Source organism: Mesoplodon bidens, assembly GCF_964165515.1.
Source record: "Mesoplodon bidens genome assembly, chromosome: 16".
Lineage (NCBI taxonomy): Eukaryota > Metazoa > Chordata > Mammalia > Artiodactyla > Ziphiidae > Mesoplodon > Mesoplodon bidens.
Window position 1 is genome coordinate 77,835,945 of NC_138173.1, and position 18,133 is coordinate 77,854,077.

At 62.8% G+C, this 18,133-nt stretch overlaps 4 protein-coding genes across 13 annotated transcripts in view; 2 read left to right on the plus strand and 2 right to left on the minus strand.

The window, feature by feature from the left end:
• Nucleotides 1–756: 756 nt before the first annotated feature.
• Nucleotides 757–2,249, minus strand: TMEM276 (transmembrane protein 276). Its single transcript, XM_081258104.1, has 2 exons — nucleotides 1,713–2,249; nucleotides 757–1,547 (listed from the first exon to the last, which is right to left on the minus strand). Exons 1-2 carry the CDS (start codon nucleotides 1,803–1,805, stop codon nucleotides 1,062–1,064), a joined length of 579 nt encoding a protein of 192 aa, XP_081114230.1. The 5' UTR covers nucleotides 1,806–2,249; the 3' UTR covers nucleotides 757–1,061.
• A 766-nt stretch (nucleotides 2,250–3,015) lies between these two features.
• Nucleotides 3,016–10,305, plus strand: KIFC2 (kinesin family member C2). 6 transcript variants are annotated; one of them, XM_081258949.1, is made up of 17 exons: nucleotides 3,016–3,299; nucleotides 3,467–3,548; nucleotides 3,729–3,880; nucleotides 4,010–4,148; nucleotides 4,287–4,411; nucleotides 4,503–4,568; nucleotides 4,657–4,785; nucleotides 5,212–5,295; nucleotides 5,410–5,524; nucleotides 5,603–5,712; nucleotides 6,102–6,210; nucleotides 6,321–6,478; nucleotides 8,150–8,254; nucleotides 8,337–8,458; nucleotides 8,543–8,666; nucleotides 8,771–8,900; nucleotides 8,986–10,305. In XM_081258949.1, exons 1-17 carry the CDS (start codon nucleotides 3,132–3,134, stop codon nucleotides 9,585–9,587), a joined length of 2,520 nt encoding a protein of 839 aa, XP_081115075.1. In that variant the 5' UTR covers nucleotides 3,016–3,131; the 3' UTR covers nucleotides 9,588–10,305. The 6 variants fall into 6 exon arrangements, with proteins under 6 accessions (XP_081115075.1, XP_081115072.1, XP_081115071.1 ...); XM_081258948.1 differs by having other exon boundaries at nucleotides 3,077–3,230; nucleotides 5,410–5,712; nucleotides 8,986–9,242; nucleotides 9,333–10,305; XM_081258947.1 differs by having other exon boundaries at nucleotides 3,077–3,230.
• Nucleotides 10,306–10,440: 135 nt separating this feature from the next.
• Nucleotides 10,441–12,276, minus strand: FOXH1 (forkhead box H1; the record flags this gene model as incomplete). The annotated part of the gene is made up of 3 exons (XM_081258709.1): nucleotides 11,748–12,276; nucleotides 11,349–11,453; nucleotides 10,441–11,244 (listed from the first exon to the last, which is right to left on the minus strand). The coding sequence occupies exons 1-3, from the start codon at nucleotides 12,054–12,056 to the stop codon at nucleotides 10,441–10,443; spliced, it is 1,218 nt and encodes a 405-aa protein (XP_081114835.1). The 5' UTR covers nucleotides 12,057–12,276.
• A 2,062-nt stretch (nucleotides 12,277–14,338) lies between these two features.
• The window catches only part of PPP1R16A (protein phosphatase 1 regulatory subunit 16A), a 28,748-nt gene continuing 24,953 nt past the window's right edge, over nucleotides 14,339–18,133 (plus strand). For 2 of the 5 annotated variants that reach the window (XM_081258771.1, XM_081258775.1), the window contains exon 1: nucleotides 14,339–14,472. Coding sequence is in view for 1 of the 5 variants with exons in the window: in XM_081258776.1 (XP_081114902.1) it covers nucleotides 14,358–14,472 (115 nt within the window). In the remaining 4 variants the exon portion in view is untranslated. Of the gene's footprint in view, nucleotides 14,473–14,568; nucleotides 14,960–18,133 lie in introns of those variants that run through there. The other 3 variants (XM_081258773.1, XM_081258776.1, XM_081258772.1) reach the window with 3 other exon arrangements.

Genomic DNA, 18,133 nt, shown 5'->3' on the forward strand with positions numbered 1-18,133 from the left:
GCGTCAGGGCTAAGCGCGGTGCTTCCCGCCAGTTCGGCTCGGGACCACACGCCTTGGGTGCCCCGGAACGGAGGGCAACCTTGGACCCCCACGTCCAGATGTGCCTGCGACTTTGTCCCCGGACACCCAGGCTAGCGTGCGCGGGGCTCTGGCCTGGCTGGCCGGAGCGAGAAACTGCCGGCCACCTCTCCCTCCTGTGCGGGAAGAGATGTGCTTCCACAGGACGCGAGTGCTGGGACTCCCCAAGGGAGGACTCTGGACCCGGAATCTAACCCACTGCTCTGCCCAATCCCGTTTCATAACTCTGGGGTTGGGAGCTGAAGAGGGGTCCGCTGAGGAAAGCGAGGGTCTTAGGAAATCAGGACTTGCCTTGCACAGGCCGGTGGGCAAACGGGTAGAGGTCGAGGCAGCCCTGGGAGGGGATGTACATTTCTGGGAACAGCTGTGGTACGGCCCTCCCCTGCCCCCACCCCAGCCGGCGGCCGGTTAAGATCACTGCCCCATAGGACCACCAGCCAGACCTTGCAAGGATATTCAGAACTCCACCGTGTTCCAGGAGAACAAGGGCTCCTGTATCTTCTCAGTCCAGGGGCCCCTCCTTACAGAGGTGCCGGCAGGCCAAGGTGAGTGAGGCCCCCAGGGTTGGTTCCAGCACATTGCCTTCCTTTGCTCAGGGAAACCAGCTGCTGCCCTGGGAGCCTTAGGAAGCTCACTGGAGGACCTCTCAATCCGACTCAAGAATAGGCAGAGTCCATATTCCTGCTAAATCCCTAAGGTTTATTGGAGACCAAGCCTCTCTCTGGATCCACAACTATGGCCTGCCCAGAATCAGGCCCCAAAACATGCCCGGGACCCAGTCCCCCTCATTTTGGTCTAGGCAAGTCCTCACACTGCGCTAGAAAAGGAGATAGTGCCCAGACTCTGCCCCCTGACCAGTCACTCTGCAGCAAGCTGGCTTCGGTTGAAGGAGAGTCTCTCCCTAGAGGAGGAGGCCCTAGGAGCAGGACCATGAGGGGAAAGTGGTAGCCAGGGCAGAAGCCTCGCCTTGCTGTCCCCAACCATCACCCCCACTGCAGGCGCTGTGTGTGCAGGGCCCGGTGGTAGGCCCAGCTGCCTCCGGCCAGGGCCCAGCGACAGACGTCCTCCTTCGGCAGCAGCAGCAGTCTGTCCTCCTCCAGCCGGCTCAGGAGGCCTGCGGCGCCCAGCATCACCCCCCCCAACATTCCATAAGTGTTGGTCGTGAAAACAGCCACAATAAGGATGGTCACTGCGACCACGAGCACCACTGCCTGCCCAGCCACAGAGCGGCCCTCAGCACCAAGGTGCTCACCAGCCACTGCCAGCACCATGCCTCCTCCCAGGAGCAGGTTGGCGGAGGAGCAGTCCCCATTCACCCAGTGGAAATCGAAGGCCAGGAGGGGCAGGCCAATGACAGTGGCCACCCAGGCTCCAGCAAGACAGTCTTCATCTGTGCCCAGCCCCGGGGCCAGCATGGAGGCAGCAGCCAGGGCCTGGAGCAGGAAGCCAGCAGCGGCCCCTCGAGTTGCCTGTCAACACAGGGAAGGGAGATGTGGGGAAACGAGGCCAGGACCTCCCTTTAAACAGGGAAGGGTCTGAAGGTCTCACAGAAGTCGGGCCCCCACACTTACCTCCCACCACCCTCTAGGGATTTGGGAGTGGGCTACGCCCCTGCCCGGCCCCAGTGTACTCACCTGGGCAGTGCTCAGGGCTGCATACAGAGACACTGATCCCAGCGCCAGGTGGGACAGGGCGGAGCTCCACTCGCGCCCTGGCCTGGGGGCCATGACACGTCGGGCGGTAGTGAGTTTGAGGGAACGGGAAAGGGATCCTCAACTTTGGAGAAGAACGTAGAAGCCGGCGACAGGGGGCCCTAAGGGTGTCTCTCCAGGATTCCCAGGTTCCAGAACCCCATTTCTAAATATTGTTATGGGCTCATCCGAAACAGGAGCCCTGAGGCCACTGGACACAACCGTGGGGAAGAAGAAACTAAATCCGCCGGGAAAAGACGGTGCGGGGCCTGGACTGGGTGGGCTTTAGCTCTGGTGTCCTGGAACCCAAGTCGGCGCAGGGCCTGGGGGAGAGGGGCGCAGGGGAGGCGCCGTCCTCGGAACCCGGCCCGGAAAGAGCGACGGCGCAGGCACCCCGAGACCGCTGAGCTGCGCGACCCCGGCGCAGCAGCGAGCGGAGGCCCAAATCAGCCCACCGCGCCGCCCTCTGGCTGCCGCTCCGCCTCCCGCGCCGGGTGTGCGACGGCCCCGCGCCAACCAACGAGAGGAGCGGAGGCTAGAGCGGCCGGAGGGGGGCGGGGCCGGGGCGTCGCGGGCGTGGAGGAGAGCAAGACTGGGTTGTAAGAGTGGGCGGGGCTAGGAGGAGGGAGGGTCTCTGCTTGGTACTGGACGGACACGCCCGCTGGTTTGGGGGGAGGGAAGGGGCTCGAGGAAGGAGACATGAGGGGAGGGGCAGTGAGAGGTGGGGTTGGAGGAAGGGGCGATGAGGGGAAGGGCCGAGGTAAGGGTGGCGAGAGGAGGGGCTTCTAGGGGAGGGGCTGAGGAAGGAGTGGTGAGGGAGGGGTCGGAGAGGGGGAGAGGGATTGGAGGATGGTGCGGTGAGGAGAGGGGCATTGAGGGGAGGGGTTGGAAGAAGGGGCCGAGGAGGACGTAGGGCGGAGTTGGAGGAAGGGGCTGTAAGGAGTGGGGCTGAGGAGGGGGCGGGGCCGAGGAAGGGTATTGAGGGGAGGGGAGGGGCGGTGAGGGGAGGGGTTGGAGGAAGGGGCCGAGAAAGGAGGTGGAGGGGAGGGGTCGGAGGAAGGGGTGGGAGGGGAGGGCTGGAGAGGGGAGCGCTTGGTGGAAGCGGCGGTGAGGGGAGGGGCCGAGAAAGGGGCCTGAGGGAAGAAAGGTTGGACACCTGCGGGCGGAAGGCTCTGAGGGGGTACAGCCGCGCGGGGGTCCTTCTCAGAGGACCGGTAGAGATTCTGGAAGAGGAGGTGCGGGGCCGTGCCGAGGGGGCGGCCGCCAGAGCATGCGCACGGGCTCTGCAGCGGTCGGGCGCGGAGTTGGGGCGCGGGGACGCGGGGCGGCGCGAAGCGGGGCCCTCTGCCGCCCCGCGCTCTCATGTACGCCTTCTACTCGCTGCTCATCTACATCTTCTACAGCCTCTTTCGCAGGGATGGCGGGGCCGCGGCGGCCGCCGACCCTGGGAACCCCGCCCAGGTGAGCGGGGGCGGGCGCAGCTCGGCCGGCGACCCCCTTCCGGAGAACGGTTTTGCAGGCCGGCGCTGCGTAGGTCCCGGGGCGCTGACGCGGGGGAGGGGCCGTGCCGGGGACCCCGACTCTGGTGTTGGAAGCTGAGAGCCCGGCTCCAACCCCTCGGGCTCAGTTCTCGGAGGCAGGGAGCCCCATGGGCTGCCTGGCCTCGCCTCAGGGACTCCCCCCCGCTCCCTCCCTAGAGTGCCCGCGGCAAGCCCGGGGGTCGCCGCCGCCCCGACCAGCCCACCGCAGAGCTGTGGACCGAGCTGACCGGCCTGGTCGGTAGGTACTGTTGGTGCATCGGGAGTGCTGCGTCTCCCGGGGCAACGAGGGAGCGCCGCCGTCCGAGAGATGCAGGGGTGCCCGTGCCCTCATTGGGAGGGAGGGAGCTGGCAGGTGCCGGCCAGTGGCCTAGCATCCGACACGTGACCCAGCACGCCTACCCATCCCACTGCCTCGCAGGCTGCTCGGAGTCCGAGGATGGGCCGGGAGGGGCAGCGGAGGGCCGTCCGGCCGAGGTCTCACTGGAAGAGGCTCTCGTGCGTCTTGCGGAGTTCCTCTCAGTCCAGCTGGGGGCGGAAGAGAGCTTCGGGAATTCTGCCGACCTGAGCAAGGTAAGCAGAGTTGAGGTTTCTACAGCAACCTGTTCTGTGTTCTCAGGCCTACTGATTTCCATCCATACCCCTGTACCCTCTTTACCCGGCCCCCATCCTTTTCCACTTTGATTTCTATTTCTTTCCCAGCCTGGTGATGTTCCCCCACTGTTGACGGTGACCGGTCAGCTCTTGGCCCTCCTGGCATGGATTCGGAGCCCCAGGGGGAGGCAGGTCCTGCCCCAGGCGACGCAGCCAGCCTCAGGGGTGCAGCCCCTCACTCCTGCTGGTGCGTAAGGAGTAGTGAGTTGAAAAGGGAGTTTGTCCAGGGAGTGACGCCCACCAGAACCCTAGCAGCCAGATGTGAGGTGTCCCTTCCTTCAGGCCAGAGAGCTCTTCTGTCCTAACTGGGTCCACCCCACCCCAGGATCCCCATCCCAAGAAGAAAGCCCTTCCGTTTCACCAAGGGGTGAGGCCCAGGGGCAGCAGCCTCCTCAGTTAGAGGAGGACCAGAGGGCTTGGCAGCGGCTGGAACAGCTTATCCTTGGACAGGTGAGGGGCCCAGGAGGCAGTGGGGGGATGGGGGGGTCTGGGAGGGGACTGGAAGGAGGCGTTCCACCCGGTGCTCTTTCCTCCTTTCCAGCTGGAAGAGCTGAAGCAGCAGCTGGAACTGCAGGAGAAGGAGCTGGGCCAGCTGCGTGTGGGAGTGGTGAGGCTGCTGGGGTGGGGGCTGGACAAGGGGGACATGAGAGGGTCTCAGCCTCCAGGTGAGTTTTGAGGGCTTCCTTCTCTCCCAGGGGGCGACAGACTCGGAGAAAAGGGTTCAGCATCTGACTCTGGAAAACAAGGCCCTGAAACAGAGCCTGAGCCTTACTCGGGACCTCCTGCTGCACTGGGGCCCCGCCCCCCCCAACAGGGCCCCCCAGGTATCCTGCTCCTTAGCTGCTACCGTCCCTGCAGCCCGGGGCTCCTGCACCCTGGTCTCTAGCAACACCGCCTGGGCTTCCTCAGGACCTTGTGCTCACTGGAGCAGAGGCAGGGAGCCCCCTCTGGCCCTTCAGACCTGAGGCCCAGACTGTGGGTGGCTAATGCATGGTAGCCCCTTCAAGGAGACTGATGCCCATGGGAGAATCCCCTGCTTTCAGTCCATGGTTTCTCCCAGTGACTGACTCCAGGAGACCAGAGAGACTTGGGGAAAGGAGCCCTGCGTGGAATCGGGAGGCATGGATGTGTGACCAGCTTTGTGAGCCCCTGGCGACCTAACTTTCTCATCTGTAAAACGGGGCAGCTGGAGCGCCCCTCCCTGAGTTTCCTCCTGGCTCCACAGTTCAGCTGCCCCACTCCCCTTGCAGGAGCAGGAGGAGGCAGAGGCACTGCTGGAGCTCCGGGGCCGGCTTCAAGAGGCCCAGGACACCACAGAAGCTCTCCGAGTCCAGGTGGGCTCTGGGCCCAGGGGCTGGGAAGTCTGGGGCTCTGGGGAGGGGGTGTCGGAGGCAGAGCCTGGTAGGTGCCTGTTTCCTCAGTGACAGGGCTGGGGTTGGGTGGGGCAGCTAGGGGTGCAGGAGGTGCAGCTGCAGGGCCTTCGGGGGGCCCTCCGGCAGCTCCAGCAGGAGACGGAGCAGAACTGCAGGAGGGAGCTGCAGCAGATGCGCGGGCAGCTGGCAGGTAAGGGCTGGGGCTCCGGAGCTCATGGGAAGGCTGTGGGGTCTGGGCTTTCCCTCACAACAGCCTTCCTGCCCCCAGGACTTCGTGCTCGCATGGCCAGCTTGCGTCAGGGCTGTGGGGACCTCCGAGGACTGGTCAGCACCTTTACCCAGAGCTGCCAGGGTTCGCTGAGCGAAGCCCGGGGCCAGGTCAGGACCACTCGCTCCCCTCCCTTGCACTTGTTCTCTGTGCAGCCTCGTCACTGGCCTTCCCTTGGGGAACCCCTGCTCTCCCTTCCTTTCTAGCCCCAGGGTCTTGTCTCGTCTACTGCAAATCTTAGGTTCTGGAACCAGAACAACTGTGTTCTGTGCAAACTGGGGTGACGGTGAATCCCTCACAGGATTGCCAGGAAGCCCACGGTTCTCCTCGGGTCCCTGAGCTCCATCCCAGGCCCACTGAATGATGCCCCAAGGGTCTGAAGCCACTGAAAGCTGTGGATCCCCACAGCTGGGGGCCACGTGGTGGATATTGCCCTCCGCACCCCATCCCTTGCTCTCTTCCCACTGCCTTCCCCTTCCTCACCTCTCTGTGCCCCCAGGTGTCGTGGGCCCTGGGGGCACTGTCAGCGGGCGGGGCTGGCACTCAGCTCCTGGAGGCACAGCAGGGGGCCCCAACTGGATGCCCAGGGCGGCTGCTGGAGCTCAAGGGTATGGCAGGCTTGGGGAGAAAAGGGCTGGGGCGGCAGAGGTGGGGGACGTGGAGGCTCTCCAGGCTTCAGGATCTGGGAGGCAGCCCCCTGACCTGATCTCCACCCCAGGAAACATCCGTGTGCTCTGTCGGCTGAGGCCAGGGACACCCTCCAACTTGGTGAGCTTAGAGCCCGGCCCGGGTGGCACTGTCACCACCTGCTATCGAGGGCACCAGCGTCGCTTCCGCCTGGACTGGGTCTTCCCTCCACACGCCAGCCAGGAGGAGGTGATGCTCCACCCTTTCACCTGTGTCAACTGTCACTCAGAGTTTCCTGGAGACCAGAGAAGGCTCCTGTCTGTCTGCCCTCCCAGGAGAGAGGGCGGCTGGACTGCAGCAGGGAAGGGAAGGGAGCCGGAGGGTCTGGGAGGCAGGACTGGTATCCTAGCTGGGCACCTACTTTCTTTCCAGGATTTCCGCTTTGCATCCCCCCACCAAACTGCAGGCTGGGGGAGACAGACTTTATGGCTTAAACAGGAAGATTAACATTTTCAAAAGTAACTTTGTGCCAGGAAACGAAGGAAAATGAACATGTTTGAGGTGATGGTTTCTCAGGGGGCTGTGGAGCATGGCTGGGGTGCTGTTGTTGTTGTGAGGTCAGTACTGTGACCTCCTTCCCGCAGGCTTCACTGGCTGCCTGCTCCCCTGGCCCAGGGTCCAGAGATGGTCAGCTCTGAGGGTGGGTAGCTTTCCTTGCTCTGTGGCCAAGGGCAGTGGGGCGGCACAGGTGAGCTTCCAACCCCAGCCCCCCGCTGCCTTGTTTCCCACACACTGTCTTCACTGCACACCAACTTGCAACTAGAGCTCAGGAAACAAGGCTGAGAGCTGGGAGGGGGTGAGGCGAGGGGCAGAGCTATCAGAGACCCAGACCTGTGCTGGCCTCATGGGGAGACTGTGATGAGAGTGCCTGGCAGGTACTCCCTCCGCCACTTTTTGGGGCACCGCAGCTGTTTTCCACCTACCTCTATTTACCCCCCATACCACCCCCACCCTGTCTTCAGCCTCCATCCCAACTGCAGCCCTGAACCGGGGCCCCTTGTCTACTGTCTTCTGGGTAGCCGTCCTAGACAGGGTCCTCCAATTCTGGCTGAAAGAGCTAAAGGATTCTGTTACTCGGCTCCCTCACCTGTATTCCCTCTGTCTGCAGTAGCGCCCCCAGTGCTCCTTTCTAGTGATGGAATCTTAGCAACCTCACTGGCAATTCTGGATTCTGGCCTCGTAGCGGGCAACCAAAAGTTCAAAGAGGTCTGACAGCCCAGTAGTTACTCGCCACCTTCTGGGCACAAAAGCCGGCCGACTGCGTCATTGCTCAAGAGGCTGTTGCTGGCGTCCAGTTGCCAACAGGACGCAAGTCCCAGCTCCATCTCCCCTTCATCTGCCTCTCTGCACCCTCCCAGGGCCTGACTTCGAGGGTCCTGGTTGCCCACCAACCTCCACACATGGGACCCTCTGGGTTCATCTTTCACGTGCCGAGTGCTGCACTAGTCCTCTTGGTCCACATTCTCACTTAATCCTCACACCAGGTGCCACTGCAGTCCTCATCTCACAGAAGGCAAGATGAGTGACTTGCCTCCAGTCACACCCAGGGTTTGAACTTGGCCATCAAGCCCAGGGTCTGGGCTCTTGACTGCTACACCCCCAGCCTTCCAAGCAGTCAATCGTCAGGATTCCAATATTCTGCATCACCTGTTCCTGCTACCTGTTCTGTCCCTTCCCTTCTTTGCCTGGCAAATTCTGGCAAATGCCACCTTCTCCAGGGAGCCTCACCTGTCTGTTGGGAGATCCACTCTTCCACTGTGCTCCCTTAGAGCCAGCCTCCTTCCAGGGGAATCAAGTTTTGTTCACACCTTGCCCCAGGTCCTGGGGCTTAGGGCCCCTCCCAACCCCTCCTACCCCTAGGTCTTCAGGGAGCTGGAGTCGGCTGTGCTGTCCTGCCTCGGAGGCTACAGTGTCTGCATTTTCACCTACGGTCAGACAGGGACGGGAAAGACCTACAGCATGGAGGTGGGAAAGGGGGCAACCTGGGTGGCTCCTGGGGCCAGGGGTTGGGATGTGAGCCCGATGAGGCACCCCACCCCGTCCCCAGGGCCCGCCTGAGGACCCTGGCATAGCTCCTAGGGCGCTGCAGTCACTGTTCCGGGAGATGGGAACAGGGGGACAGCACCACGTGACCCTCAGCATGGTGGAGATCTACAACGAGGCTGTCAGGTCAGGGCCGCAAACGGTGCCTCCTCCCCAACTTCTGGCTCCGCCCCCCAGAACCCCCAACAGAGCCCTCCCCTTTTTCGCCAGGGACCTCCTAGCCCCAGGGCCTCCGCAGCGCCTGGCAGTGAGGCAGGGCCCAGCAGGCGAAGGCGGGATCCAGGTGGCTGGCCTCACCCGCTGGGACGTGCCCAATCTGGAGTCGTTGCACCAGGTGAGGCTGCCCGGTGGGGCCGCGCAGTCCTCCAAGCCCCCGCCCTGTACGCCCACCTGGGCCGCGGACGCCGCACCAGGCCAGCCCTGCCCTCCGTCCTCCAGATGCTGAAGCTGGGGAGGAGCAACCGGGCCACCGCCGCCACAGCCATGAACCAGCACAGCTCTCGTTCGCACGCCCTGGTCACGCTGACGCTGCGCACGGCGTCCCCATCAAGCGGTCCCGGCACCGCAGGTACCTCGGCGTCTGAGTCCTGCGGGGGGCTTCGCTGCACCCGAGACCGGGCCTCCCTCCACGCCGGGCTCGCTCGCCCCTGCAGGCACGCTGCACCTAGTGGACCTGGCAGGGTCCGAGCGCGCCTGGAAGGCAGGGGCGGCCGGCACGTCGCGTGAAGACCGGGACGGCGCTCAGCGTCTGCGGGAGGCTCGGACCATCAACCGCTCGCTGCTGGCGCTGGGAGGAGTGATGGCCGCGCTGCGGGCTCGCCGGCCGCACGTGCCCTTCCGCGACTCGCAGCTCACGCGCCTGCTGCAGCCCGCACTGGGCCCCGGCGCCACCGCTGTGCTGCTCCTGCAGGTGGGGCCAGGCGGCCGCGGCCCGCGGGAGGGCTGTTTGCATGCCAGGCGCCGCCCACCCGGGCCCGCCCACCAGCGCCGCTCCCCGCAGGTCTCCACGCGGCCCGAGGATCTCGGCGAGACCGTGTGCTCGCTCAAGTTCGCCGAGCGAGTGGGGCGAGTGGAGCTGGGGCCTGCTAGGCCCCGCAGGGCCCCGCGCTCCGGCACGCCCTCCTCCCTGAGCACCGACACACCCCTCTCTGGGACCCCTTGCACCGCCACGCCCTCGCCCGGCAGCCCTCCAAGCCCCGGCCTGGACAGCGGCTCCAGCTCGGCCCTGGCACCGCCGGAGGACCTGCCTTCGTAGTCCCGCCTGAGGAGTCTGGGTCGCGTCTCTGCCGGCAGAGGCAGCAAAGTCCCTCTTCCCCCCACGACCTCCTTGATCTCTGGGGGCCAGCAGGCCCCCAGACTCCCAGAGTCCACCCCTTTCTCTCCCGCCCCCAGGAGTGTCCCGCCTGGGGTAATGATCACCCCCCACCACGCCCCGGCCCAGGCCCTTAGCCCTTTGCTTATCACCATCTGCTGTTATCGCGGCGCACAGCAGGGGATCCCAGAGCCGCGGAGGCAGACCCTGGCCAAGTGGCCACCAGACTCACTACCCATCACCAAACATCAGACTTGCATTAAAATGTCGTTTGTTCCTTTACTGTTATCTTCCCCACTGCCACCACCCAAACCAGGTAGGGTCTCCGTTCTCCGTCCCCTCCCCCCAAAGGTGCTACCTCCTTGCCAGGCAACAGTGGAGGGGGGACAGGACTTAGGGATGGAGCGGCTGGGGCAGTCACTAGGTCTTCCCTCCCCCAGCCCGGAGCCAGGGAGGGGAAGTGACAGATGGTGATGGATGGACGGACGGATGGACAGATGGACAGAGGGCTGGAGAAGGTGGGACCAGGAAGGGGACAGGAAGGGCTACTTCAAGCAGAGCCCTGCCCCTTCCAGCCTTGCCTCTCGGGGTAAGAGAGGCATGACTGACCATCAGGGCTGTGGTGGTGCCCAGCTGGGCCACAGCCCTTCTGGAGCGTCCAATAAACACGCAGACTCTCAGCACGGCTGGTACCTCATGTCTCAAGGTGGAGGCACACATACCTTGGTTTCCCCTCAACAGGCCTAAGGGTGGCAGGAGAGGGGGGGAGAGGAAAGCAGCCCCTGCCCTGGGAGCCTCACAGGCTGTACCAGGAAAGTAGCCAGCCTGGGGTAGGGGCAGCCAGGTCTCGGGGGTGGCTAACCCATGCATCATAGATGCTTTTGTTGGGTGGCACCCCCTGGAAGAGGGCGTCTAGATCCCAGAGCAGCCTTGGGGGGCCATGGGTTTCAGGGACCACCCCCCAATAGCCTGTGCTGGTTGAGGGGGGGCACCGGGGGCAGGAGGTGGCTGGCAGTGGGGCAAATGGCATCACCACGTTGGGAGTGTATGTGGGCAAGTAGGAGGTAGGTAGCTGCCCCCAAAGCGAGGCCCTGTGGCTTCCACCCGGGAGTCCCCCAGGGCCTGGGGTGCCCTGCAGTAAGTGGAGGGGCCAGGCTCTGGGTTCAGGGGAGAGGGGCGGGGGCCCGCTGTTTCCCCCCTGGGAAGTCTCCCCTTCTGCTCTCAGGGACCCTGGGAGGGGGCAGACGGGCCACAGAGGCCTCTCAGAGGGGGGGACTGGAGTGGGTGCCTCTTCCTCCCCTATGCGAACTGAGCCTGACCGATTTGGGCTGCTCGGCGGCGCCCCCTCCCCGGAGTCCCCTAGCAGAGACTTTATGCTGAAGCCCTCGCAGGGCGGCGGCTGGGGACTGGGCGGCCGGTAGGGCCGGCCATGCAGCACAAAGGGGCCCAGGTCCTTGGCGAAGGCTCCCCTCGCGCCCCTGCTCTGCCAGCGCCTGCACAGGGCCGTATTCTGCAGCCGCAGCGCCTCGGCTGGGATCAGGCTCACGTCGACCGCCCAGAAGTTGCCCTTGGCCTGGGGCTTCGCGGGATCTTTGGGCACCTGGTGGAGGAGGGGGGCAGGCTTGGGTGGGGCTGTACGACCCCGGATACTCAGGATTTCCGCCCGCGTCCCGCCCCCAGGCTCCGACCCTCGCCCTGCCCCACCTTGCGGAAGCATCGGTTGGAGGAGAGGTTGTGGCGGATGGAGTCTTTCCAGCCCTCGTAATCGTCCCTGAAGAAGGGGAACACGGCCTGGACCTGACGGATGATCTGAAACCATCGGGCGGGCAGCGGGCGCCGTGAGCCGGGGCGCGTGGGCGGGGGGCCATGCTGCCCCTCCCCTCGCCTCTGCGTGGCCCCCCTCGCCGGGAAGGGGCCTGCCTGAGTGCTTTAGCTCTCTCCCTGGGTGCCCAGGCCGGGACCGGCCCCACTGGCATGGCTGGGTAGGGCCAGGTCGGGGTGGAGGCCGGAGCCTGAGCCTCCGAGCAGGGGCCAGGTGGAGGACGCTTCCGGGGACAGGTCCGATCACGGAGTGTGAGGGAGAGCGGGCGGGGATCCTCTCACCTGGGCCAGCTTCAGCCTGCGGGAGGGTGCGGCCTGGATCACCAGGGCGATCATGGCCAAGTAGGTGTAGGGGGGCTTGTCATGCCGCAGGTATCTCTTCTTCCTCCTCTGGGGGGGCTGGGAGGGCGACTCCCCCCCGGGGAGCCCCAGGCGGGGGTTGCTGCAGGGCCCCATGCAGAGGAAGCAGGCAACGTGGGCAGGGGTCCGGCCGGGTGGTGGGCGCAGGGCACTGGGGCAGTGTGGTAGTGTGGTGAGGAAGAGCTGGGGCCTGAGGCCAGGCGGGGGCTGGCGGGCCAAGCCCTTTATCATTCGGATGGAAGGGGGAGGGGAGGGGAGGCCAAGGGAGGTAGAAATACGCGGTGGGGGAGGGGAGCGTGCAGAGGGCAGCCACAATTAGCAGGTTTCGGTTAATCTGGAAGGGAGGGGCAGGAAAGATTCCAGTGGGGGCTGCAGGCGGCCACCCAGGCCTCATTCCTCACCCCTGGGCTGCCTTTGGCACCCCCCAAGAGCTGGAAGGAAAAGCCCTTGGAAGGGGCTTATGACCCACAGTTCCCATCCAGATCTCAGGTTCACATTTAACAGATGGGGGAGTGATTGGTCCAAGATGAACCGCCAAGAAGGGGAGGGTCCTGCCCAGAGTTCAAGGCCAAGCAGCTAGCAGGACTTGGGTGGTGGTCTGGGAGGGCTTCCTAGAGGAAACCTCAGAAATAAAAGAGGGATACAGTTGACTCAAGGGATTTTCCCACAGGCTGCTGCATGACCCCAGAAGGCTCCCCAGGCCCTGGAGGTCAATTTCCTTCCCTCCTTGGTGCTGGTCAACAGTGGGTCCTGGGAGCTGACCATAATAATAGTCCCTCAATATGCCCTGTGCACCTCACTGGTCCTGGGTAAGCTGGACCCCCCTGGCTTGAGAGAACTTCCTGGAAGTGTGTTTGCCTCTCTACTCTTCTGGCCCTCTGGGTCCAGATACTCTGGAGGTTGTCCCCTGAGGAGGACGCCACTTGGTCCTCTGGGGCACTCGGGCAGTGCCCCTGGGTGGGTGTGCACGGAAGGAGAGGCCTTCTAGCCGTAGGTGTTTACTGGCTACCGCTTGGGGCCAGGTCTTGAGAACACAGCCCTGTGGGTCATGGTGCCAGCCCAGGGCAGCCTGCGAGAACCACTTGGCATCACCCTGGGCAGGAGAGAGGACAGGTGTGTTATGTCTGGGTCACAGGGCTTCCCAGGCAGCCCCAATGCCCTGTGGCCTAGGCTAGGAGGGAGATGCTCCCCAGGCAGGAGGGGGTAGGCCTGAGTGGAGGAGGGCACTTGGGAGACAGTGGAGGCTGAGCCTGGGGAGGCCCGCAGGGCCAGCACCCCTTGCTCAGCCCTGGCCAGAGTTTCTGAGTGCTTTAGCAGGCACAGGGCCTGGCCCAAAGGTGCGATTCTGGAAAAATGCATTTGGCAGCCGCCCTGAGACATGGTCCTCCTGGGTCCCAGACCCTTCTGTCCCCTGACCTCCTCCCTGGCCATCTAGTCTGTGGCTCTGCCCCTCAAGTCAGTCAGGGCCTGTGCTCTGTACCCTGACCCAAAGCCTGGGTTCCCCCCGGTGAGGACTGGGCAAGTTTGCAAAGGGATTATCAGGCCCAGGACACCAGCAGTGGTGGGGTGTTGCTACTAGGACCTCCAGACCCGAGGAAAGCCACAGAAGCGCAGGGAGACACTTTCTATCGCTGCACTCTAAGATTTCGGCTTTTATTGGACAGCAGCAGCACCCCTTCCACACACACACCAATTACACCCTTAGAGGGTTGGAAATCTGCAGCCGACAGTGGGTGCCCAGCTCTGGCTGAGGTGCTGGGGGAAGGGGTGAGTGATGGGTGCAGTGGAGGAGGAAGCCTGGAGCTGAGATGGATGATGTACGTGGGGTACCACACGGCTCCCTCCACTGTCTCAGACTCTTTCTTCAGATTTCACCTGGCTTCCTCGGGATCCCTATGTCACCTCCTCAACTCCTGTCTGTTTCCAGGGCTCTAGCTGAGGGGTCCTTGAGTCTCACCAGGCGACCTATGGCCTCCTAGCTCCACTCGGTCATTAGAGAGGTCTTTTGCTCCAACAGGTCTTAAGTCACCCCCTCTCCTCCACTGGTCCTCCTGTGCTTCCAGGATAAAGCCCAGCTCTTGGTTTGGCGTTCAAGGCTCCTCATGTCCTGACTGTTCATCACTGACCGCACGTACCACCCTACCGGGGCCCCGCCCTCCTAAACCACCACCTCAATTCTTCCCACCGGGTCCTTCCACCTTTGCGCATGCTCTTCTCTACACCAGTGATGCCCCTGCTTTGTAGAGTGAACTCTGACCCTTCCTTAAAAGCTCAGCGTAAATAGATGACCACCCTCCTGGGAACCTTTTGACTACTTGCCCTTCCCGCCCCAAGCGGTCCCCACCGCGCCGACGACGCCCCTACCACGGACGTTCGCACCATGCGGTCAGCAACCTCCCTCTAGTTGCTCTGCGCAAGCCCCGCCCCCGCGAGGCTCGGCCCCGCCCCGCGAGGCTCGGCCCCGCCCCCTGCTCCCACCGGCAGCCGCGGCTTCCGGCTCCGGGACCCGCGGGCCGGAAGTATCGCGTTGCCATGGCGAGGGCCCGGCGCGGGGTCCGCCCCCGCGGCGCCGGGAGGAGCGCTAGGCTGACGGACCCGCAGACGGACTCCGATCGACTGCGCGGTGGCTGCTGGCGCGAGGCGGAAGGTGAGGCGCGGACTTCCGGGGCCTGCTGGCGGGAGGGGAGGCGCCGCCGGAGGTGGGAGGGGGAGAGGGGAGACGGGGAGGCCCGGGTCCGGGCGGGAGGCTGTCCAGGCCCCGCTTGGGCGCAGGTGGGTGAGGCCCGGGCAGCCGTTGCTGAGGGTCAGGAAGGCTCCTGGAGTGGCAGGCTGTGCAGGCCACCGGTAGGCTGTTCACGTTTTAGCTAAATGTGGAGTTGTTTGCAGCCTTGCAACCTGTTGGTCAGGTAGGCAGCACTAAAGTTACCTCCGTGTCAGCTGAGGAAATTAAGGCCTGCGGAGAAGTGACTTGCCAGGCTTCTTGTGGGCTTTGGAGTTAGGCCAGAGGAGAAACTGAAGCCTTTCTGGGGCAAGTTCCTTAAACTTCCAGGGGTTCAAGTGACCTCACTTGTGGGGGGGATCCTGGGCTCCGGCTCACAGATCCGTGTCCAGGCGGGAATAGTAGCTGCGGTGTGGTAAGTGCCGGCCGTGCTGGTGCGGAGGCGCTCGGGCCTGGGAGGGAGTATCCGCGCCGGGCTGGGGCTCCTCGCCGTCCTGGAGCAGAGGCTGAGGCGACTGTGGGATTAATTTCCGTGGGTGCGGAGACGGGAGGTGTGTACGCAGTCATTCCAGGTTTGGGGAAGCGGGAGAAAGGCTAGACCTCCCCAAACCTCTGGGCCTTCCTTTTTCTCCCGGTCCTTAGCTTGGGGGTGGAGGTGCAGGGGCACCACACTGCTCTTCTCAGCCCCCGCCTTTGCTCCCCCAGCTGCTCCCCACTGGGATTGGGGAGCTCTCCCTGGGAGAGGTGCAAAGGGCCTCTGTGCCCTGGCTGGGCCGCCTCATTCACTTCAGGGGCGGCAAGGGCAGCCCCAGGCTGGAATGAGTTGCCTAAGGGGCTGGTGGTTGCCTGAAGGATCTTGTGCGGGGCTGGCGCTGGGGTCCTTGCCTGGTGGGTGTGTGGCGCTCTGAGCAGCCAGCTCCCGCACCCCGCCTCTCCTGCCCCATCAGCTCTTGCTCAGAGCTGGAGTGGGGCAGCGTCAGCAGGTCTGTCCTTCCTTCCTGTGGGCTCTCCACTGGCCTCATCCCTTACCTACTTAGTCTGTGCCTGGACTCTGCTCTCCCCAGAAGGTTGCCTGGGCTGGCAGGTGCCTAGCGAGGGGGCTCTCGTATCTATGGGCTCAGCGTTGGGGTCTGTGTTCTAGGGATTTTGAATCTCTGGTGTCTGTCAACAGTTTGCCTCCACTGTGTGCAGTTTTGGAACCTCAGTCTCGGATGAACCTCTGGTGACCCAGCACACCGTCTGTGCCCCACGAGTGCCCCACCCCAGTGCCTCTGCCATGGTCCACCTGTTAGCTAAAGCAGGATGTCTGGGTGGCAGTGTCTTCCCCCACCTCCAGCGCCCCTCAGAACTTCCTCCTCAGTACCCCGGATCCTGGCCCTCCTGTCCATCCCTTCTACCATATAGCCTGCTTCTGTGGCTCCTCATTTCCTTCCGGCATGGTAGCCTTGGCTCTGGCTCAGCTCCTTGACTTCATCCTTCTCAGCTGAGCCAAAGTGATGGGTCTGAAATGCAGGTCTGATTCTTGTCCTCTCCTCCTGGCAATCCTTCCCCACAGACTGCAGAATGGCAGGCCTGTCTTTGCACACTAGCCCCCGTCCTCTGCCCCCTGCCCCACTCCTGATCACCTTGCCATGTGTGTGTCAGACCACCACCCTACTGAACCCCTGCAATAGTGGTGGAGGGGAGGGGAGGGAGTAAACCTCCCCTGTCCCTTTCCAAGCTCTGTGGCCTTAGGAAGGTCTTGTCAGCACATCAGATTGAGAAAAAAGGCAGAGAGGTGAAGGAAAGTCTAGTTCCACAGACCCCCAGGGGAGAGTGTCCTGGGGAGGAGGAGCATGTGCCCCACCGCCAGGACCCCTGTGTGGGCAGCTCGGTGAGGCCCGACGGCGGACGGCGGGTTCTGGGCTGCTTCCTTCCTGGGCGGCTGGGACAAACACAAAGATTGCCAGGACTGCGCGAGACCTTGGTCATTCTTTGATCTGACCGTTGCTGTTGTGTTGGTTTTGTGTGGCATGCTTTGTAAGTCTCATCCCCACCCACCCCCTAGAACCTCCTCCCGTTTTGGAAGGAGGAGCGTGGTGTAGTTGCAGGTGAACCCCGGGGGCCTCCAGGACTCAGATGCAGCCCCTGCAGAGCCTTCCCCGCTGTCAGGGAGGTTGGAATGGCCCGCGCTGCGCCGGCAGGGCCCGCGGTGAGCTTTGCCGTTGCCCACAGACCTCCTGTGTTTCCTCCGGGCTGATCTCCGGGTGGGTGAGCAATGCATGTCACCATCGCTGGCTCTGCATCCCAGTGCTGAGCCCGGCCCTGACACAGCTGCACACACAGCTGAGTGGTGGTCCTTTCCATTCAGCCGGCTCAGTCCCAAGCTAACCGTCTCCTGTGTCCCCGTCTGTGCCGTCCCCCAGTGCCCAGAATGCATCTGCTCCCGTGGTTATGGGTGCTTCCTGCAAGTCAGGCACCGGGTTCAGGGAAGAAAACAGTAAATTGAGTCAAAAATGAAAACAGGGTGAAGAGACAGGAGTGACAAGGTAACCACAGAAGACCTCTGAGGAGGTGATATTTAAATTGAGATCTGAGCGACTTCCCTGGTGGCGCAGTATTTAAGAATCTGCTTGCCAAAGCAGGGGACATGGGTTCGACCCCTGGTCCGGTAGGATCCCACATGCCGCGGAGCAACTAAGCCCATGCGCCACGACTAGTGAGCCTGCGCTCTAGAGCCCGCAAGCCACAACTACTGAGCCCGTGCGCCTTAGAGCCCGTGCTCTGCAGCAAGAGAAGCCACCACAATGAAAAGCCCGCGCACAGCGACCAAGAGTAGCCCCCGGCTCGACGAAACTAGAGAAAAGCCCGCGCGTAGCAACGAAGACCCAATGCAGCCAAAAATAAAATTAAAAAAAAAAAAACACTTTAAATTGAGATCTGAGTTACAAGGAAGAAAGAGCTATTCTGAGATCTGGTGGAAGAACTTTCCAGACAGAAGGCACAGCTGATGCAAAGGAGGAGTGATGGCAGCTCAGGGGTCTGCGAAGCTTCTCTGTGAAGGGCCAGAGAGTAAGTGTTTTAGGCTTTGCAGGCCATATGGTCCCTTTCGCAACTATTCTGCCTTTTTGTGGAAAAGTAGCCACAGACAATACGTAAGTACATGTGCTCGGTTTCCACAAAACTTTATTGATAGACCCTGAAACTTGAATTGCATATAATATTCATGTGTCACAAAATATTCTTTTTATTTTTTCCCCAGTCATTAAAAAAGGTAAAAACCATTCTTAGCTTATGGGCCCTACAAAAACAGACAATGGGCTGTAGTTTGCCAGTTCCTGTGCTAGACCCCCAAAAATGCCTTGTGTATTCACTCACTGAATCCTCGTAAGACCCGTATAAAGAAGGTACTATTATTCCATTTACAGATGAGGAAACTGATTTAAAAGAGTCAAGAAACTTGACCAATCCCCTCAGCTGACTTTAGACCCAGAGTCTGGTTCCAGAGCTCAGCTCCCAGCCTCTGTGGTATGGAGCCGAGGTTCCTGCGGTGCAGGGAGCAGTCTGGTGCTGAGTGGGAGGTGGAGAGCGGCGTGGGAGGGTACAGCAA